This window comes from Mesoplodon densirostris, chromosome 8, assembly GCF_025265405.1.
Source record: "Mesoplodon densirostris isolate mMesDen1 chromosome 8, mMesDen1 primary haplotype, whole genome shotgun sequence".
NCBI lineage: Eukaryota > Metazoa > Chordata > Mammalia > Artiodactyla > Ziphiidae > Mesoplodon > Mesoplodon densirostris.
The window spans coordinates 56,553,594-56,573,365 of record NC_082668.1 but is presented as its reverse complement, the minus strand read 5'-3'; the positions used below and the strand labels follow the sequence as shown (position 1 = coordinate 56,573,365).

The 19,772-nt window shown below is 37.4% G+C and overlaps 1 protein-coding gene across 2 annotated transcripts in view; it reads right to left on the bottom strand.

Annotated features, from left to right (window-relative positions):
- Positions 1-19,772, bottom strand: part of RAB3GAP1 (RAB3 GTPase activating protein catalytic subunit 1) — a 126,026-nt gene that overhangs the window by 12,232 nt on the left and 94,022 nt on the right. For both annotated transcript variants that reach the window (XM_060105909.1, XM_060105910.1), the window contains 2 exons: positions 13,198-13,335; positions 9,037-9,264 (listed from right to left, as the gene is read on the bottom strand). In XM_060105909.1, coding sequence (XP_059961892.1) covers positions 9,037-9,264; positions 13,198-13,335 — 366 coding nt within the window. The remainder of the gene's footprint in view (positions 1-9,036; positions 9,265-13,197; positions 13,336-19,772) is intronic.

The window sequence follows — 19,772 nt, the reverse complement described above, 5'->3', positions numbered from 1 at the left end:
TGTGTATTTTTTTTTTTAGCTCTTTTTATTTTTTTTAATTTTTTTTAATTTTTTTTTGCGGTACGCGGGCCTCTCACTGTTGTGGCCTCTCCCGTTGCGGAGCACAGGCTCCAGACACGCAGGCTCAGCGGCCACAGCTCACGGGCCTAGCCACTCCGTGGCATGTGGGATCTTCCCGGACCGGGGCACGAACCCGTGTTCCCTGCATCGGCAGGCGGACTCTCAACCACTGCGCCACCAGGGAAGCCCTTTTTTTAGCTCTTTTTAAAACAGAGTGTTTCTCATTTGGGGTTTCTCTAATGTTTCCTCATTATTAGATGCAGATTATGCACTCTTGGACCACACAGTACATAACTGATGTTGGATCCTTCAGATTATCACATCTCAATGCAGACAATCTGCCCCTTATTGGTGATATTCATTTTGATCATTCAGTCAAGGTACTGTCCCATTTCTCCAGTGCATACTTATTATTTATTCCCTTGCAGTTCAGAAGTATAATCTGTAAAGAGCCACTTTAAAACCATGCAAGTATGACACTCTTCACCCAGATTTCCACCTAGACTTAATATCTATTGATGATTCTTACCTGAACCAGTTACTATAAATATGGTTGTAAAATGAAGTTTCCAACTCCAATGTATCCTATTTATCATTCATCTTTGTGCTGAAATGCCCTCCCTTCTCTCCCATTTCTTTCTTTATCTACATATTATCAATGTGGACCCATGGGTTATGATTTCTATCCAATGGTTTATAATTCATTACTGTCCTTATCTGGCACTCAAATTGTCCAGATTTGGCCAGTAAGAGCCCCTTCAACCTAGCTACTTATGAAATGCCCCCATCTTTTTAAAAAACACTTCTTTATTTTCTGGCAACACACAATCTTCCATACATCTTACACCTTCCCTGCCCCAATCCTGAAATCAGCCATTTCTCTGAAGAAAGCATGGTTCCTTTTAGTAAGGAATGTTCTAGAAATCAAAATATATGTGCTCACTGCTACCAGGATGTCACTGCTTCTAGATCCCTACAGAAGTGAGCTAGGAAATGTATGCTTATATATGTACATATGTACATACCCACATACCTATCCGTATTTTAGAAACCTATGAGTCCACACCAATACCTCCAATTCCAATCACTGCCACTGGGTCTTCTTTGCCTTCCTCAATTCCACGTTTGCATCTCACTTCCACAATGAGAATTCTGGCTCCCAACAATACCAAATTACTCATTTGCTCAAACAATAATCCATCTACAAGTTTCAGAATTGCTTACCCATATCACTATAAAAACAAACCTAGAAAGTACGAGTTTAAGATTGGTTTCCTGTGGTCTCCCACCACCCACCACACCTGAGGGTACACAGTCAAACATAACTTTTGTCCATAAATTACCTGAATTAGATTTCTTCCTCCCACTCCATCCCCCTTTCAGTGTAGATGTTATTCGTTTGAAATACAGCTAGTTTATCTCAGCTTGCTTTCAGTCTTAGGTTATTTCCCCTCTTTCTATTCTTCTTGATTTAAGTTTTGAATGTAGACCATTACATTTTTCCAGAGTCAAATGTATACAGAAAAAAAGCACACTCTTTTCTAAGTGTCACCCCCCCCATATTCCTCCCACTCTATCTTTCCCTCCCCCTCCCAACCATTTTGGGTAACTAATTTCAGTGTTTTCTGGTTTATCCTGAGTTTCTTTTTGTAAACATAAATAGATATGTTTTCTTAATTGCCCCCCCGTTTTTTAAACACAAAATGAAGCTATACTCTTATACTTTATTTTTATACTCGTTTATACTTTTCTTTACTATACTCCTTGATACTCTTTTATACTTTACTTTTATACACTTTTATACTTCTCTCTTAAAAACATATCCTAGAAGCTGGTTTCTATCAGTTAATAAAGGTTTTTCTCCTTTTTTTTTTTTTTTAAACCGCTACATAGTACTCAGTTATGTAGATGAACCACAGTTTATTCCACAAAGCTCCTAAGTTTGGGCATGTAGATAGTTTCCAGTATTTTGTAATTACAAGTAATGCAGCAATGAATAACTTAATGCATCTGTATTTTTGTTCTGTTGAAAATATTAGGGTAAATTCCTAGAAATGGGATTGCTTCTAGGTGAAAGGGTAAATGCATATGTAAATTTTGTTAAATACTGCCAAATTCCCCTCCACAGGGGCTTGTACCATCTAGCCTCTTACCAGTACTGTATGAGAGGGCCTGGTGCCTCATGGCCTCACTGAATATTTATCAAGCTTTTGAATTTTTGCCAATCTGATTGTGAGAAATGGTTCTCTCAGTACAGTTTTAATTTGCATTTCTCTTATCATGAATGAAGTTGAACATCTTTTGATAGGTTTAAGGGTAATTAGCCTTTTCATGGTGAGTTCTCTACTCATATCTCCTGACCATTTTTCTATAGTATTTTGGCCCTTTATCTGCAATACATATTCTCCCAGTTTACAAATATTTCTCTCAGTTTATCATTTGTCTTTTGAATTTACTTTTCTTTTTGTCATGCAAGAGTTGTTTTTTTTAAAACAAATTCTATCAATCATATTTTTAACTGCATCTGGGTTTTGACTCCTCTCTCTATATTCAGGTTACGGAGAAATTCACCCATGTTTTCTTCTAGTGCTCCTACAGCTTCGTCTTCAGTCCATTCTTGTCTATGGTATATGAGAGAGATCTAATTTATCTTTTTCCAAAAGGTTATTCTGTTATCTCAAGACCATATATTAAAAAGGCCATCTATACCCCAGTGATTGAGATGCCATCTTCATCATATACTAGATTTCCACATGTAGTTATGGACTTTCCATTCTGTTTCACTAAGCTATTTATGCGCCAGTATCACATTATTTAAATAGTGAAGCTTTGTACTGTGCTTTAAAATCTGGTTGGGTTAGTTGCCGCCCTTTCCCTCCCTTCCCCCATAGCTCTTTCTTTTCAACCTGTTCTTAGCTATTCCTGCATGTGCTTTTTAAACAATTCACCCACTTAAAGTGTACAATTCAGTGGTTTTAGGTATATTTACAGAGTTGTACAACCAAAAACCACAATCAATTTTATAACATTTTCAGCACCCCAAAAAGAAATCCATTAACGTCTACTCTCCAAACCCCTGAGTCCTAACTTGCATTTTTATTTCTCCATATGAACTTTAGTACCAACTTGTCTGGCTCCATAATAAAGCCTTTTAGTGTTTTAATTGGGACTGCACTAAATTTATAAATTGATTTAGGTAGAACTGACCTTAATGATATTGAGACTTCCTAACCACGAACAAGGAGTATCTTTCTATTTGTTCAACTGTGTTTTTCAGGAGCATTTTGTTTTCTTTATTCAGATTTCAAAGATTTCTTGTTAAAGTTTATTCCCAAGTATTTTAATGGCTTTTTTTCTTCTTATAGTGAAAAGATAATGACATTTACATCTTCAGAATGGCTATTATTTGTGTACAGGAGTGCTACTAGTTGTATATTAACTCTATATCCTGCCACCTTGCTGAATTCTTTTGCTTGAATTAGTTTTAACAATGATTCTTTAGATTTCTTCCAGTATACTGCCACATAATCTGCAGTCTTTTTCTTTTTAGCTCCTGTGCCTTTGCTTCATGATGATACAATTTTCTACTTAGACTTGTTAATCCAGTCAATTATACTGTATAAATAGAGTTCCAAATAATCATCCTTGCATTCAATCAACTTGTATTATTTTCTTAAAGTGGTAATAGAGTCTGTTCACTTAGCATTTTTGCATTAATTTCTTATTACTGGTCTGTAAACTTTTTTTTTTTTTTTTTTTTTTTTTTGCGGTATGCGGGCCCCTCACTGCCGTGGCCTCCCCCGTTGCGGAGCACAGGCTCCGGACGCGCAGGCCCAGCGGCCATGGCTCACGGGCCCAGCCGCTCCGCGGCACATGGGATCCTCCCAGACCGGGGCACGAACCCGTATCCCCTGCATCGGCAGGCGGACTCTCAACCACTTGCGCCACCAGGGAGGCCCTGTAAACTTTTTTATTGTATGCTGTCTCTATCAGGTTTAGGTACATTGTTATCGTTACTTCATAAAGACTGGAAAAGTTCCTTCAATTACTATGCATTGAAACCATTTGTGCAGCATTGGAACTACATGGTCTCTCTATTCCCCTGTGAAACCATCTAGGCCTGGTGCTTTTTTACAGGGTTATTCCTTGATAACTGTCTCTATTTCTTCTTTGGAAACTGGACTGTTTATATATAATTTGTCTTTACTGGGGTCAGTTTTGGTACACTGAATTTTCCTAAGAAATCATCCATTTCATCTCAGTTTTCAAATTTTCAGTATGTTTAAAAAAATACTTCCTCTGAATCAATAGTCATTTGCCCTTTTCTTCATTTATTTTGCATATGCATGCTTTTCCCTTTCTTTTGTGATTAAGGTAGCTAATGGCTTATCTACTTTGATTTTTTTAAACCAGATTTATTAATTTGATCTGTTTTTCTGTTCTCTACCTCACTGTTATCTATTTTTTTTATCTTTATGACTGCCTTTCCTTAATTTTCAACTGGTTTTACTTTGTTGTTCTTTTTCTAGGTTTTTGAGTTAGGAATTTATTAATCCAATAATTTTCATTCTTTTGCTTTAATAATTTTTTAAAATAAATTTATTTTAGGGCTCCCCTGGTGGCACAGTGGTTGAGAGTCCGCCTGCCGATACAGTGGACACGGGTTCGTGCCCCGGTCCGGGAAGATCCCACATGCTGCGGAGCCTGCACGTCTGGAGCCTGTGCTCCGCAACGGGAGAGGCCACAACAGTGAGAGGCCCACGTACCGCAAAAAAATAAATAAATAAAATTTAAAAACAAATTTATTATTTATTTATTTATTTTTGGCTGCGCTGGGTCTTCATTGCTGTGCGTGGGCCTTCTCTAGTTGTGGTGTACAGGCTTCTCATTGTGGTGGCTTCTCTTGTTGCGGAGCACAGGCTCTAAGCGCACGGGCTTCAGTAATTGTGGCTCACAGGCTCTAGAGCACAGGCTTAGTAGTTGTGGCGCAGAGACTTAGTTGCTTTCTTTTTTTTTGGTATGCGGGCCTCTCACTGTTGTGGCCTCTCCCGTTGCGGAGCACAGGCTCCGGACACACAGGCTCAGCGGCCATGGCTCATGGGCCCAGCCACTCCGTGGCATGTGGGATCTTCCCAGACCAGGGCACAAATGCGTGTCCCCTGCATCGGCAGGCGGACTCTCAACCACTGCGCCACCAGGAAAGCCCTGATCTCTTCTTAAATATATCCTATAGGCTCTGATCTGCAGTACTTTCATCATCATTATTTTTCAGGAATTCTATAGTTCCTCTTTGTATTTCCCCTTTCACCTAAGTGCTGTTTAAATTTCCAGTTGGAAGGCCTAGAGTTTTTAATTTTTAATTACTAGTTTTAGTGCAGAGATCAGAGTATTGGTCTTATTGCCACTATGAAACCCACTGATGTTTTCTTTGTGCCCTAATACTTAGTTTTTTGGTTTTTTTTATATAATTTTTTGCGGGGGCTGCATTGGGTCTTCGTTGCTACGCACAGACTTTCTCTAGCTGCAGTGAGCAAGGGCTACTCTTCGTTGTGGTGCATAGGCTTCTCACTGAGGTGGCTTCTCCTGTAGCAGAGCATGGGCTCTAGGTGCGCGGGCTTCAGTAGTTGTGGCACACAGGCTCAGTAGTTGTGGCTCACGGGCTCTAGAGCTCAGGCTCAGTAGTTGTGGCGCACGGGCTTAGTTGCTCTGTGGCATGTGGTATCTTTCCAGACCAGGGCTTGAACCTGTGTCCCTTGCATTGGCAAGTAGATTCTTAACCACTGCGCCACCAGGCAAGTCCCTACTATCAGTTTTTGTGAATGTTCCATGTGTGCTTGAAAAGAAAGTACAGTTTCTATTATCAAGGTACAGTGTTTGAGATACATCTAAAAGATCAACCTTATTATCTTGTTTAGATCTTTTCTTAGTTTTGTTTACCAGTCTTGTATTAAGAGTGTGTTAAAAGTCCTCTGTTATTAGTGTGTTTTCATCTATTTCTTTTTGCATGTCCCATGGTTTCTGTTTTATACAAATGGTTACCGTGTTATCTAGTACATAAACATTAACAACTATATATCCTCATTGTGAAATATCATTTTTAGACTATAAAGCATCCTCGTGTATCTTATTTAATGCTTTTCTGCTTCAATTCTATTTTGTTTGGCATCAGGATTAAAACTCCTGCTTTCTTAATGTTTTCATTTACCTGGTAAATCTCTGTCCATTGTTTACTTTGTAGCCTTTCTGAATCACAGAATGCCTTGTTTACAGCAGAGAGCTGGGTTTTATATGACTATCTTATACTGTAATTACTCTGCATGTGATATAATTTTTATTATGTGTGTTACTCTATTTGGTGTGTGTTCTTTGCTTTTGAATAATTTTTCCATTGTACTTAGGAAGGTTTATATTTTTATTCTAGTAGATAACCTTGTATTAATACCTTTTATGCTGCCCTTAATTCCCTTATATCTTTAACTATTTTATGAACTGATCTGATAATTTTAAATGGTATCCTTTGCTTACCACTTATTATCTATGTAACAGTCAATGATTTCATTCTACTTTCCTCCTTCTCTTTTTCCATCCCAACTTTTATAGCTGCATTCTCTCTACTTTGCCCTAATATACAGTTTTTACATCTTCTTCTACCCATGTCCCCATCTAGTTTTAGTCTTAGCTCTAAAATTAAATAAATGAAATGCTCACCCAAAAGCCCTTTGCCAAAGTTTCCCTAGTCATCTCTTGGTTGGGTAAGTTCATCCTCCTATACTACACTGTTCAATAAGGCAGCCACTAGCCAAATGCAGCCATTTAGAAATCCAGTTACTATGTTATACAAGCCACATTTCAAGTGCTCATTAAAGCCACATATGGCCAGGGGCTACCATTTTAGACAGCATAGCTATAACCATTCTGAACACTGCAGGAAGTTCTATTGGACTGGGGCAGCTGTAGTGGACTCCTCAGGAAGGGCACACGTATACAGTTATATGGGCAAAAACTCAGAGAAAACATTTTTTATAGCCTTGACTACCTGGACATCTTGGTGGAACGTAAAATCTTTAGTGTGTATTTTTTGCTTATATTTCTTGAAAACTCTGCTCCACACTGCCCTGCTGTTGAGAAATCTGACAACTCTCTCATTCTCTTTCCCTTGTAAATTATTTTCATGTTTTTGCCTGCAGAGTCTGAGTTTTTTGTTTTTGTTTTTTAAATATTTAAGGTCTAGTAGTATTACAGTGATATAATTTGGAGTTCGCTACTCCTAGTCAACTTTCCCCTGTACCCAGTGAGCCCTTTCAATGTGTAAAATTGGGTTTTCTTTCATAATCAGAAAGTTTTCTTAAATTGCAGTTTTAAGTATTAGTTCTGTTCTAGTGCTCTAATTTTTCTGCTTCAAGGACTCTAATAAAATGAGTATTATTCCTACTTTTCCTATCTTTCATTTTTACTATTTTCTCCCCAGTCCCTTTACTCCTTTATCTCAGTTTCTTTCTCTTGGCTGTTTTGCTGCTTTTCCTCAATGCCTTTTATTAAATTTAAATATGAACCTGTTCTTCTGTGGGTGCCATGTAATTTAGTCTTTGTTTTTGATATGGTTGTCTTTTTCTTATACTTCTATCCTGAGTTAAATCAACAGTAGTTTCATTTCTTTGTGGGGTTTTGGATTCATTTGTGCTCTTGTTTTTAGTATTTCTAATTAAACATCATTTTTCATATCCCCCATGCTTGTTTGAGAATATCTGATTCAGTTTGGACTGTTATGTTACAATTTTCTTCTGCTTTGTGGTCAGTTTTCTGGGAAATGTTTTTATTAGCTGAAATGATCCAATTTGTGCTTTCCATATTTTATAGTAGTTTTATATAGATGTGGTCTGCTCTTTACTATTATAGGTCATGTCACAGTTCAAAAGTGCCCTCTTCTGCATAATTTCTTTAATGGATGGTGGGAGATGAGAGAGGTTGATATGTCTTATTTCTCCTTCATTCCTACAGAATCTTTAATCTTCCCCTTGTTTCCTTCTTTCCCATCAATGCTTTATCTCCAAGGGGTGTATCATTCCTACTTATCTACCTGGTTCTTCCTAAGGCACAGTCTCTCTGAGTGTCCACTTCTGGTCCTGCTTATTGTCAAGCCACTTCCCTTAGCCAGTGCTGTTAACTCTCAAGCCCTACCTGTGTTGAGTATTTTGACACTTAGTGTTAGGAGCAATCTTTCTGGAGTGACTGGACTGCATTTAAGTCTTCTGTATCCCTCAGCATTTCTTCTTAAGACTCCCTGTCCATACTCTCTACACCCACAGGCTTACAACAGTGGGAAATCCACTGGAATCTGGCTTATTTCTCTACTTACTTAGTTAATTCAAAGATCACTGTAACCTCTAACTGTAGTAATGCTGACAGCATGGATTTTTGTACTCCACTTAATTTCATGGAGTTTTTTGGGAGTTGGGTGGGTGGAAGGGTATGTGGGACAACTTGATATCAGGTGGCTGCCAATGTTCTCCAGAACTCCAAATGTTTTTTTTAATAATTGCAAAGTAGTCTACTAAATGATTATATCATAATTTATTAAACAAAGCCTTATTTTTGGAAATGTTGGCTGTATCTACTTTTTCACTACGAAACTTTTTGAACATCATTCTTGAACACTGATCTTTATGTATCTCTCATTACTCCTTTAATACATTTTTTTGGCAGTAGAACTGCTAGGTCAAAAGACATGATCATTTTTAAGGCTTTTGACATATGCTGTGAGATGGTCCAATGGTAAACATTCTATGTAAAATATGCATGTCTTATTCTTTGGACTACCTGTAACCAGTTCTAAAATCTTAAATGTGAATATTCAATATGTAAAAGGTTCATTACATTTCAATGCTTTGCTTCTCAAGTATGTCCAAAGCTTTCATATCTATCATAGTTTTTAAAATACTAGAACAACAATTAGCAGTATACCCAAACATCAGTTACCTTTTCTGCTTCCCGTGTATCATCGAAGAGTCTCCTTTGCCTTCTAGCGGGAATTGGCTTAGCTGTTTCCCAGGCTTCTACCCACATATTGCTTGGAATCTTCATTCGGGCACTCAGTTCTCCTTTCAGAACCATGTTGCCCGTTTCATCAATCACTTCCTCTTCAATGTAATCCCGGGGTGAGTACCACCTCACAAAATCTTCCAGAAAACAACCTGGATTAGCTGCCTAAAACAGACAAAAAGTTCAGCAGAATCAAATAAAAATCAACAGTTACTGATAAACCTGTTTTCAAAAATCATACTTTCGGGCCTCCCTGGTGGCGCAGTGGTTTGAGAGTTCGCCTGCCGATGCAGGGGATACGGGTTCGTGCCCCAGTCTGGGAGGATCCCATATGCCGCGGAGCGGCTGGGCCCGTGAGCCATGGCCGCTGGGCCTGCGCATCCAGAGCCTGTGCTCCGCAACGGGAGAGGCCACAACAGTGAGAGGCCCGCATACCGCAAAAAGGAAAAAAAAAAAAAAAATCATACTTTCACAAAAAGACCAATCTTTACAAAATCTCATATGTGACCTGAGTTACAGTATCACCTTTAAATCAGGTCAGATGTTAAAGCACCAAAAGTACTTTATTTTTGCTGCCCCTATTTTATAGAAAAAGAAAACATTTTCATTTGATGAATTTGGAAATAAAAATTTGATGTAAAGTGAAAATAAATCTCAGACTGTAAGTTATATCAGTTAATTTAAAATTATAGCATAATAACTACTCAATACTTAGAAAAGTATCAATAAGCTCAAGTCAAGTAAATTAAATACACAACACGATCAGAATAATAACCCAATGATGAAAAAGTTCTGCTCTTTTTTTCCTCGATAAGTCAATACTGATACTGCAATAAATATCAGCTAACCTCAAAAATGTTCTATTCAGCCATCAAATTCTCACGCTTTATATAACAAGTTACCATTACATAAACTGCTTTTGTGCCATTAAGGAATTGGAATTAAAATCTGCTTTTGTGCCATTAAGGAATTGGAATGAAAATCATTGTTTTTCAGGCTTCTGAAACCAAACTAATTAAAGTTTTATTTAGTGGATAATTCTATAGAATTAACAAGATGCATGCCAAAATCCTTTAAGTACTTCTACATTCAAGCCTGAAAAAAAAAGGGAGAGGCTTTACAGTGTTAGTGGTAAGGCATGGAGGTCTTTTTGCCAGTGCCCAGTAATATATTAGTAGAGTATTAAGGATGGGCATATATATCATCCCCTTAATATTCAAAGGATATGTGTACATACATTAAACACATACCTTTTTGGTTATAATTCTCTACCACAACATATTCATCCTGCTATAAGTAGTATATTTAATTGTCTGAAACATTAAGTGATGTAAGCATTACTAAAAAGTATTAAGCATATGGTCATTTTCTTTCTTTTTAAATTAAATTAACCTCACACCAAAATGAAAACCAACATGATGAGAATGGTTAGTCTTAAATTTGAAGAGCAAAACTGCCAACTTCTCCTTATTGAGCTTACTGGCTGCCAGTATAATCATCCCCACCAATTTAGGAAATCCCCAAAGGGATGAGAAATCAGAGGAGGGCTCTTAACTGACAGCCAATAACATAAACTTCTAAGGGCTATGGCATCACAGCAACAAAAAACTGCTGTGAACTGCAATGGGTCAAGATTACTGCATGATTCAGGATTCATGTACTAAGACTGGATATTAACCAGGCAACACCACACCCACATGAAAACATCTCAGGAAACTAGAGAGATAGGCCTTGAGTGAAGAGAATGAACCTGAAAAAGAAAACAAGATTGAACTCTTGTACTACAGAATGGGTTAAAGAAAGACATTTCACACCAGAATTCTTCCTTCTGGTTGTCCTCATTATACCAGACAGAACACAGTGCTACTAGGAGAAGCTCAAGACTCACTTCAGCTATGGCTTACCTTCTTTCTACTCTTACAGGTCTATACTCCAAGGGCATGCTTAAGAACAGGCCCTGTCCTTCTGGAATTGTGCAGTGTAGGTGCCTCATGTACCTATCAGCATTTATGCAAAGCTCTGGGGACTCTCCCATGGCCCCTAATACCAAGTCATCCCTATACAAAAAGGGAAAAGCAACCATACCTATTTTAGAGTGACTATGTATTTCCTTAAATATATTATCTGATTCCCACATAGGGGCAGATGTGTAAGTTGGTTATTTGACATATAATCTATTTTCTGGTTAAAACAATGTTATTGAAGAGATTTTTACATTACCCAGGTTAGTCCAAAAGAGTCTAACGAACCACAGTTTTGCTGAAGCACCGTGTTAAAGGAATTATATAGCACCTTACCATGAGGGGCAAAGGTTTCTATGGGGAAAAGCTTTTACAGCTCCAATTTGGAATTTCCTCCTGTACATGCTTCTACAAGGACACTGTAGCAGAAATAGGGACAGATGAATATGAAGGCAGCTAAAGGTCAGGTAAAAAAATAGCTGCTATGGAGGCTAGTACTTCCTACTGTGCACACACACCCTAAGCCAATTCCCTTCTCTAACTTTTTGATTTAACACGTACCCTGAGAGCCAATTGGCTTCTCTTTATCCACTGTACCAACTATCTGTTTTAAAACACATCTCTTTTTCTTGCCTCACAGCAGAACAGAACTCAAAGATTTTCTGTATCTTTCTAATCTCTACGGAAAACATGCAGCTCTTGAGAGGTTTACTGAAGATTTCTTCTTAGGAAAGATGGGGGAAACAAGCAGGGAATAAAAAGACTCCCTTTTATTGTCACTCTCTGCTAGCAGGGAAGATGAAAGTGGCATAGGTTTTCACAGGGTGTTTATGTTGAAATATCAAACTCAGGCTGGCCTACCTAGCACAAAAACAGGACTGAGTAGGAGCTGTGGAATGAAGAAATGGAGGCCATCACAGGTAGCAGTAGGTTAAGGAAGAAAGTCTGGGCATGGGAGACAGTTCAGAGTATCAATAATAGGAAAAGGAAGCCCTGTGGCCCACTGAGCTACCCATTTTTTTTTTCTTTAATGTACATGGATTTGCTTCTGCTTTCAAAAATAAATAATCCAAAAGGACTTTCTTCATCCCTTGGTTTTTAAATTAATAAGCTAAGTGTCACCATTCTCTGAATCCTTTGTATTCTAGATACAGGCCTGTATCTAAGCCTAAAATATTCTTCTCCAGGTAGCAAATGCCTATTCATCCTAAACTGTGACTCTTCTGAAAAATTTTCCATGACCTTCACTCAGTACAGTCAGTCACCTTTTTGACCTTGCTCTCCTAAGAGAACTCATCACATAGTAATTATTTACATATCTCCTCCCACAACCTCAACAGACTGTAACTGAGGATAAACATTGTACTTCTTAATTACCTAATCACAGTGCCTATCACAAAGTAGGTAATCAAAGGTTTGCTGAATGAAGCAGCCTATGTTAAATCCTAAGGATTTCTAAAAACCTTGCATTAAATTGACTGACATACCTAAAGGAAGAAAACATCCCAATCCACATATATAAATGATTCAGTTCTCAACTTCCAACCATTATTCAAAGATGATTCTTTTCAGACTTCCCTGGTGGTGCAGTGGTTAAGAATCCGCCTGCCAATGCAGGGGACCCGGGTTTGAGCCCTGGTCCAGGAAGATCCCACATGCCGCAGAGCAACTAAGCCTGGGCACCACAACTACTGAGCCTGCGCTCTAGAGCCTGCGTGCCACAACTACTGAAGCCCACATGCCTAGAGCCCGTGCTCTGCCACAAGAGAAGCCACCGCAATGAGAAGCCCATGCACCACATCAAAGAGTAGCCCCCACTCACAGCAACCAGAGAAAGCCCGCACGTAGCAATGAAGACCCAACGCAGCCAAAAATAAATAAAATAATAAATTTATTTTAAAAAAATAGAATCATTTTTTAAAAAAAGATTGTTCTTTTCTTTTTTAAACTTAAGAAGCAAGTTTGACTATGACCTTTAGGGGATGGAGGTAGGGTGTTATAACTACGAATGAAATCTAAACATTTAATAAAAAAAAAAAAGACATGCAGGCCTTCACACCACTTTACAGAGTGACTTTCACAGCTTCATCCCAGAATAGCTCAAAACAGACTCCCGAGCTCTGATAACGTGACCCACCTTAAAAGACTCCATATCTGAGAGCAGACAGGCACTCTGCATGCGTGCTCGGAGGTGAGCCCCTTCTGCTGATGTACCCAATTTAGCTAGAACCTCCGACTGCTCTTCTAGCAGATCTTCTGTCATTGGTGCTGGTTCCTGCGAAGCACAAAAGGACAAAGCTCATGAATAGCTTTTTTTAGAGAAAGCAGAACTATAAAAATAGAACAAAGACAACAATTATTTCAGCTATAGCAGTCACAAGATATGTATTTAAAAGAATTCAAAGAAATTTGCAAGTTTTTTGGAACCTACGTGATAAAGTAACAAGAAGAATAAGTATGACTGTCAGCGCACTGCCCCCCCACCCCCGCCAGCCAACAGATAAGATTATCATGTTTCCTTGACCATAGCTAAGAGAGGAACTGGATGCACTGAACATTTTCCTGCCTATTAATGATCAAGAAATGAAGTCCTAAGATATTTTTATGGATGCCATTACTAGCTGCAGTAAGGTTTTTATTATACCTAGTAAGGGAAGAAAATTGAAAAGAATTGAACCCCAAATAACTATATTTTATGTTGGAGGAGTAGCTTTGAGTTTATGTTCCAAACACATTCAAATTACCAATTCCCACAAGAAGTTGTTTTTTACTTTGGGGAATCAGAGACATTATATATTTTAATGGTAACCCCAAATAAAACAGCAGCTAAGGCAAATCTAAAGGAAAATACAACTGTAGGATCATTAAGAGAGAGACAGAAAACATTTCAAAACTGTTCAGGGGGGCTTAGGAAAGTTCTCTGAGAATTGATTCCATTAGATTTTATATTTGAAATATGAAGAACTCAACAACCCAGAGACTAACCAAACAAATCTTGCCTGCTTTGTTGTTAAAGGCAGAAAAACATGAACTCCTTTATTCCTAAATAGGATAAGAGCTAGCAGAAGTAAGTGTCTTGTCCATAAACAGATTCCTTCTAGATTTCAGGAGCTTACTATTAAGCAAGTTTTCTTAGCCTCAGTACTACTGACAGTTTAGACTGGATAATTCTGTCGTGGTGCCTGTTCTGTGCATTGTACGATGTTTAGCAGCATAACTCTGGCCTCTGTAGTAGTACCACTACTGCCTGTAGTACCACTCCACCTCATGACAATCAAAAATGTTTCCAGACCTTGCCAAATACCCCTGGGAGGCAAAACACACTCCCCAGTTGAGAACCACTTCCACAGAGATAAATAATTTTTGCAGATATCTGTCAGAAATAAAGTAGAAGCATGGTAAAGGTATGGCATTCAAAACACAGCAACAAACAAAAGAAAGTAACTTTTTCCTTATATCATTCTCATTTTTGAAACAAACCTACAAGGGCACTTACAAACAGAAACAGTGCTGGAGAGAATATAAATTTTCCCAGACAACAATCTGGAAATCAATACATGGCAAGCATTTATGATCATGCCCTCTGACCCAAGAATTCCACTTCTAGAAACATCACTGTAGTATTATTTATAACAGTGTGAAAATTGTAAAGAATCTGAATGTACAATAACAGGGAAATGGTTTGATATAGGAAAAAATGGGAAGGAACTACTTTAACAGTGATTATCTCTGGATTATGGAATTACGAGCTTTTGTTTTGCTTTCTCTACAGTGAACATGCATCACTTTCAAAGTCTCACACTGATACTTGGGGTTGAATAATAACTGGTAAGACAGTAATGACAGACTGGTTAAGAGTTTGGGCTCTAGAAACAACATGCCTGTGTTTGAATCCCAGCTGTATAACCTTGGGCAATTACTCCAGCTTTATGTGACTCACTGTTGTGAAGAATAGATCCTGGCACAAGCTCAATAAACACTTGCAATTAGAGACAAAATACTTAGGTTGTATTTTAAGTTTTTTACTCTACTTTCCCTATGATATCAAAATTCCTCAGATTCAAAAATAACATGAATCTCCAATGAAGCAGTATACTCAGGAGCAGAGGCCCTCATTCTTTCCATTAAAAAGGAACTCCTTTTCATTGTCCTTTAGCCTCCTGAGGGAAGGGAGGAGATACTGAAAGGATACTGACGACCCCTCCCACCTGGGAACTCTGGCCAACTGTAGGTGAAAAACATGATCAAAAGGAATACAAGCAGCAAAGAGCATGAGGGCCACACATTCTTATATGTACCATTTCTGAATATGCCCAAAGCTTTCTCATACACATGATCTCATCACTGATCACTGAGAAGTCATCAGTGCATTTTACATGTGGTGAAACTGAATGCAGAGATAGCATCTTGCCCACCATCATCGAAGTGGCAAACTCTCAAGTGGCAAACTGAAGGGAGAATCTAGGACATCTATCTAACGCTGGCTTTGAGAACTATTAGTTTGGATCTAATCCACTACCTAAGAACTCTTGCTTTAACAGATTCTCTACAAATTTCTCTTCTAGCCCTGGCTCTAAAATGCTGAGTAAAATTTTTAAGCCTTTCCTAGCCATAAATTTTAGGTTGACCTAAGTCTACATGAAAGGAATAAGGGAATGTATTTAAATTCTTAGAAGTGGGACCTATATAAAGTCTTATTATTTTTCTTTTTGGTGAAGTGGCAATGGATTGACAGCACATTTTATGCTAATTTCTAAAGTCTGAAATTATAATGGTTTCAACTGGGATCATTTTGAATTCCAAACATTTTCTATAAGTACATATACATTGGTTATAATTCAAATAAGATTAACTGTAAAGTAAGAAAGTAAAACAGATTAAAAATTTGCCCCGATTTACCTAAAGGTAAGACAAAAATTAATTTCTAAATACATAAGATGCATGTTGAGAGAAAAATAAGTTTAAATTATTCCAGATTTGGATTACAAATTTGAATGTGGAAACTAAAGCATCTGAAATAAATGAGGAAGACATAGCATTCTGCAGAAAAATAAAGCTTGAGCTTCCAGAACAACTTCCTCTGACTCTTCATTAACCCAATCAAACCAACATATATGCAACAAGTTCATTAAAAATAGGGAGTACTGTTAATTAAAACTTGGAAAAAGCACATAAAAAATTAAACTTCACTGAACACTTACATGCCAAATATCTTTAAATATGATATGTAATTTAACCCTGAACAACCCAGAGTAATACAAACTATTATTGGCTTTTAAAGTATTTAATATTTGTTTATTAAATAAATAAATAGGTAGGGTTTTCAAACTGAAGATACATTAGAACAAGACAGAAATACTTTCATTTTTTTCTTCTTGTCAACCACTGATCATATGACAAATTTTTAAACAGTATTTTTTTTTTTTTTTTTTTTTTTTTTGCGGTACGCGGGCCTCTCACTGTTGTGGCCTCTCCCAGTGCAGAGCACAGGCTCTGGACGAGCAGGCCCAGAGGCCATGGCTCACGGGTCCAACCGCTCCGCAGCATGTGGGATCTTCCCGGACCGGGGCACGAACCCGCGTCCCCTGCATCGGCAGGCGGACTCTCAACCACTGCGCCACCAGGGAAGCCCTAAACAGTATTTTTTGAAGTATAATCAACATACGATAATTTAAAGGGTACATTTGTTAAGTACATACCCATGAAGCAGTCACTACAATCAAGATAAAAAGCTTCCTTATGCCCATTTTTGGAAAGTCTATCAAAAAGTGACTAGATAAATGATCTGTGCTATATCCATGCTGAGGAACACTACTAAGCAATAAAAATGAATGAACTACTGATACACACAACATATATGAAATCTCAAAATAATTATACTAAAAGAATTCACACAAAAACCATACTGTAATTACATAAAATTTATATAAAATTCTAGAAAATGCAAACTTTTAAGAGAGAAAAACAAGGCTCAGAAAGGAAACATATAGCTCTACTAGCAATACTAGCTAAAAATAAGGGTGGTGCCAGGCTACAAATCTAGCTCTGCTAGATGCCTACATCCCAGTCTATGCCACAAGATCTCAATACCAACTGCATGCACTCCAACAAAATTTGAAAAAATATACACTTGGTTTCTAGCATTAGAATAATCTGTCCTAGTACTAACAGTTAGTGATGAAGTATCTAAAATATAATTACTTTTAAAATAATATAAAGAAGCAAAAAGATAAGGCCTGTCAAACAAACAAAACTAATGTCATAAATGACAGCCACCTGGCAAAGAAACAATGTAAGCATGGGAAAAAAAGTTAACAGAATCCATGTTTAAAATTATCAAGCAATCATCCCAACATCCCACTGCACAATTATTACAACTGATCAACCCATCTCAAAATATGAAAACTAGTTTAAAAACCTTTTAAGTCAATCCTTGCAACCTGCGAAGCAATACTAGCCTCTTAGGTCTTATATAAGAAAAAGTCCTCAAAAGAATAATAGCCTAGAGTCTGTCATACAGAGTGAAGTAAGCCAGAAATACCATATATTAATGCATATATGTGGAATCTAGAAAAACGGTACAGATGAACCTATTCGTAGGGCAGGAATAGAGACATAGATATAGAGAACAGACATGTGGACACGGCGGGGGGTGGGGGGGAAGGGGAAGGTGGGACAAAATTGGGAGATTAGGTTTGACATAAATACACCACCATGTGTAAAATAGCTAGCTAGTGGGAACCTGGTGTACAGCACAGGGAGCTCAGCTTGGTGCTCTGTGATGGCCTAGATGGGTGGGATGGGTGGGGGGGTGGGAGGGAGGTCCAAGAGGGAGGGGATATAGGTATACATATAGCTGATTCACTTCATTGTACAGCAGAAACTAACACAACACTGTAAAGCAATTTTACTCCAATTAAAAAAAAAAAAGAATAGCCAAAAATTGAGTACTTATTTTGGACTAGACATGGTATCATTCACTTATCATATTTAAAACTCACTATTTCATTTAGAACTCACAATTATCTTATGATTACCTCAATATGTAGGACAAACATTTGATAAAATACAATACCTGATCATGAAAAAAACTCTCAGAAACTAGGGATAGGAGAAAATTTCCTTCATATGATAAATGATACCTACAAAAGATACACTCAAAGATTATCACATGCTTTCCTTCTGAGACTGGGAACAAGAGGAGGATGTCCACTGTTCAACACTGTACCTGAGGTCCTAGCCAGTACAATAAGAAATGAAGAAGAATTAAAAAGTGTACAGGCCAGAAAATCATAATTCAAATTGTCTATTAACAGATAATATGACTGTGTGTATAGAAAACTCCAAATATACTAGAAACAATAAGTGAATGTAATAAGATTGTTAGATTCAAGGTCAATATACAATAATAAACTATTTCTACATATCAGGGAAAATGTTTTTAAACGAAATTTAAAAATACCATTTACAATATTTGAAAAATTACAAATATTATACTTTGACATAAATCTAATAAAAGATATGCAAAACCTCTACATTAAAAAGTAAAAAGCACTGATAAGGGAAAGTACAAGGAACATTCAAATAAAATGAAAGACATTTCATGGTCACGAGACTCAATATTGTTAAGATATCAATTCTCTCCAATGCAATGCAATGCTATTTCTAAATCTAATTTGATACAATATGAATTAAAATCCCAGCAGGATTATTTTATGTGTGGAAACTGACAAACACTTTCCTAAATTTACATAAAAAGGAAAACAAGAGTCAAGATAACCTTGAAGAACAAAGTTAGAAGATTTAAACTACAAGATAGAAAGATTTTTATAAAACTATAGTAATAAGGACAGTACATTACTGGCACAAGGATAAACAAAGAGACTAACAGAACAAATAGTCCAGAAAGAGACCAACACACATACAATCACTTGATTTACAACAAAGATGTCACTGCCACTCCATAGGAAAAAGCAGGTCTTCTGAATAATGGTGTTGGAACATAACTGTACATACACCCTTACAGAAAAAAGAGAATCTTAATCTCTTCCACACACCAAACACAGTCAATTTGAGGTAGATCACAAACATAAATGTGATAGGTAAAACCATAAAGCTTCCAGAAGAAAACACAAGAGAATATCTCCAGGACCTTGGGGTAGCTAATTTCTTAACAGGAGACAAAAGCAGTATCCACATAAGAAAAATATTGGTAGATCAGACCTTATTAAAATTAAAAATGCCTATTCAACAAAAGGCATCATTAAGAAAGTGAATAGGCAAGGCACAGACTAGGAGAAATTATTTGTTATAGATAGACAGACAGATACAGATATATACACCTCAGAACTCATATCCAGAATATATGAAGAATTCCTACAAAGCAATAGGGAAAAAGACGACTAATTTTGAAAAAACAGGTAAAGGTCTTGAACAGGTACTTGACCAAGAAAATATCCAAGTGGGCAATAAATATATGAAAATGTGTTCAGTGTCATTATTCATCAGGGAAATGTGAAAACATGAGATACTACTACATACCCCTCAGAAAGGCAAAAATTAAAATGATTGAAATTATCAAGTGTTCAGAGAAGAGTTAACATAGCAGGCCTTAGACTATTATCCTTAGAAAGGCCTGTTTGCAAAGTTGGCCCTCGGCTGGCTTCTGGGAACCTGGATTCTGGCAGAGTCCCACCATACTCAGAACTGATA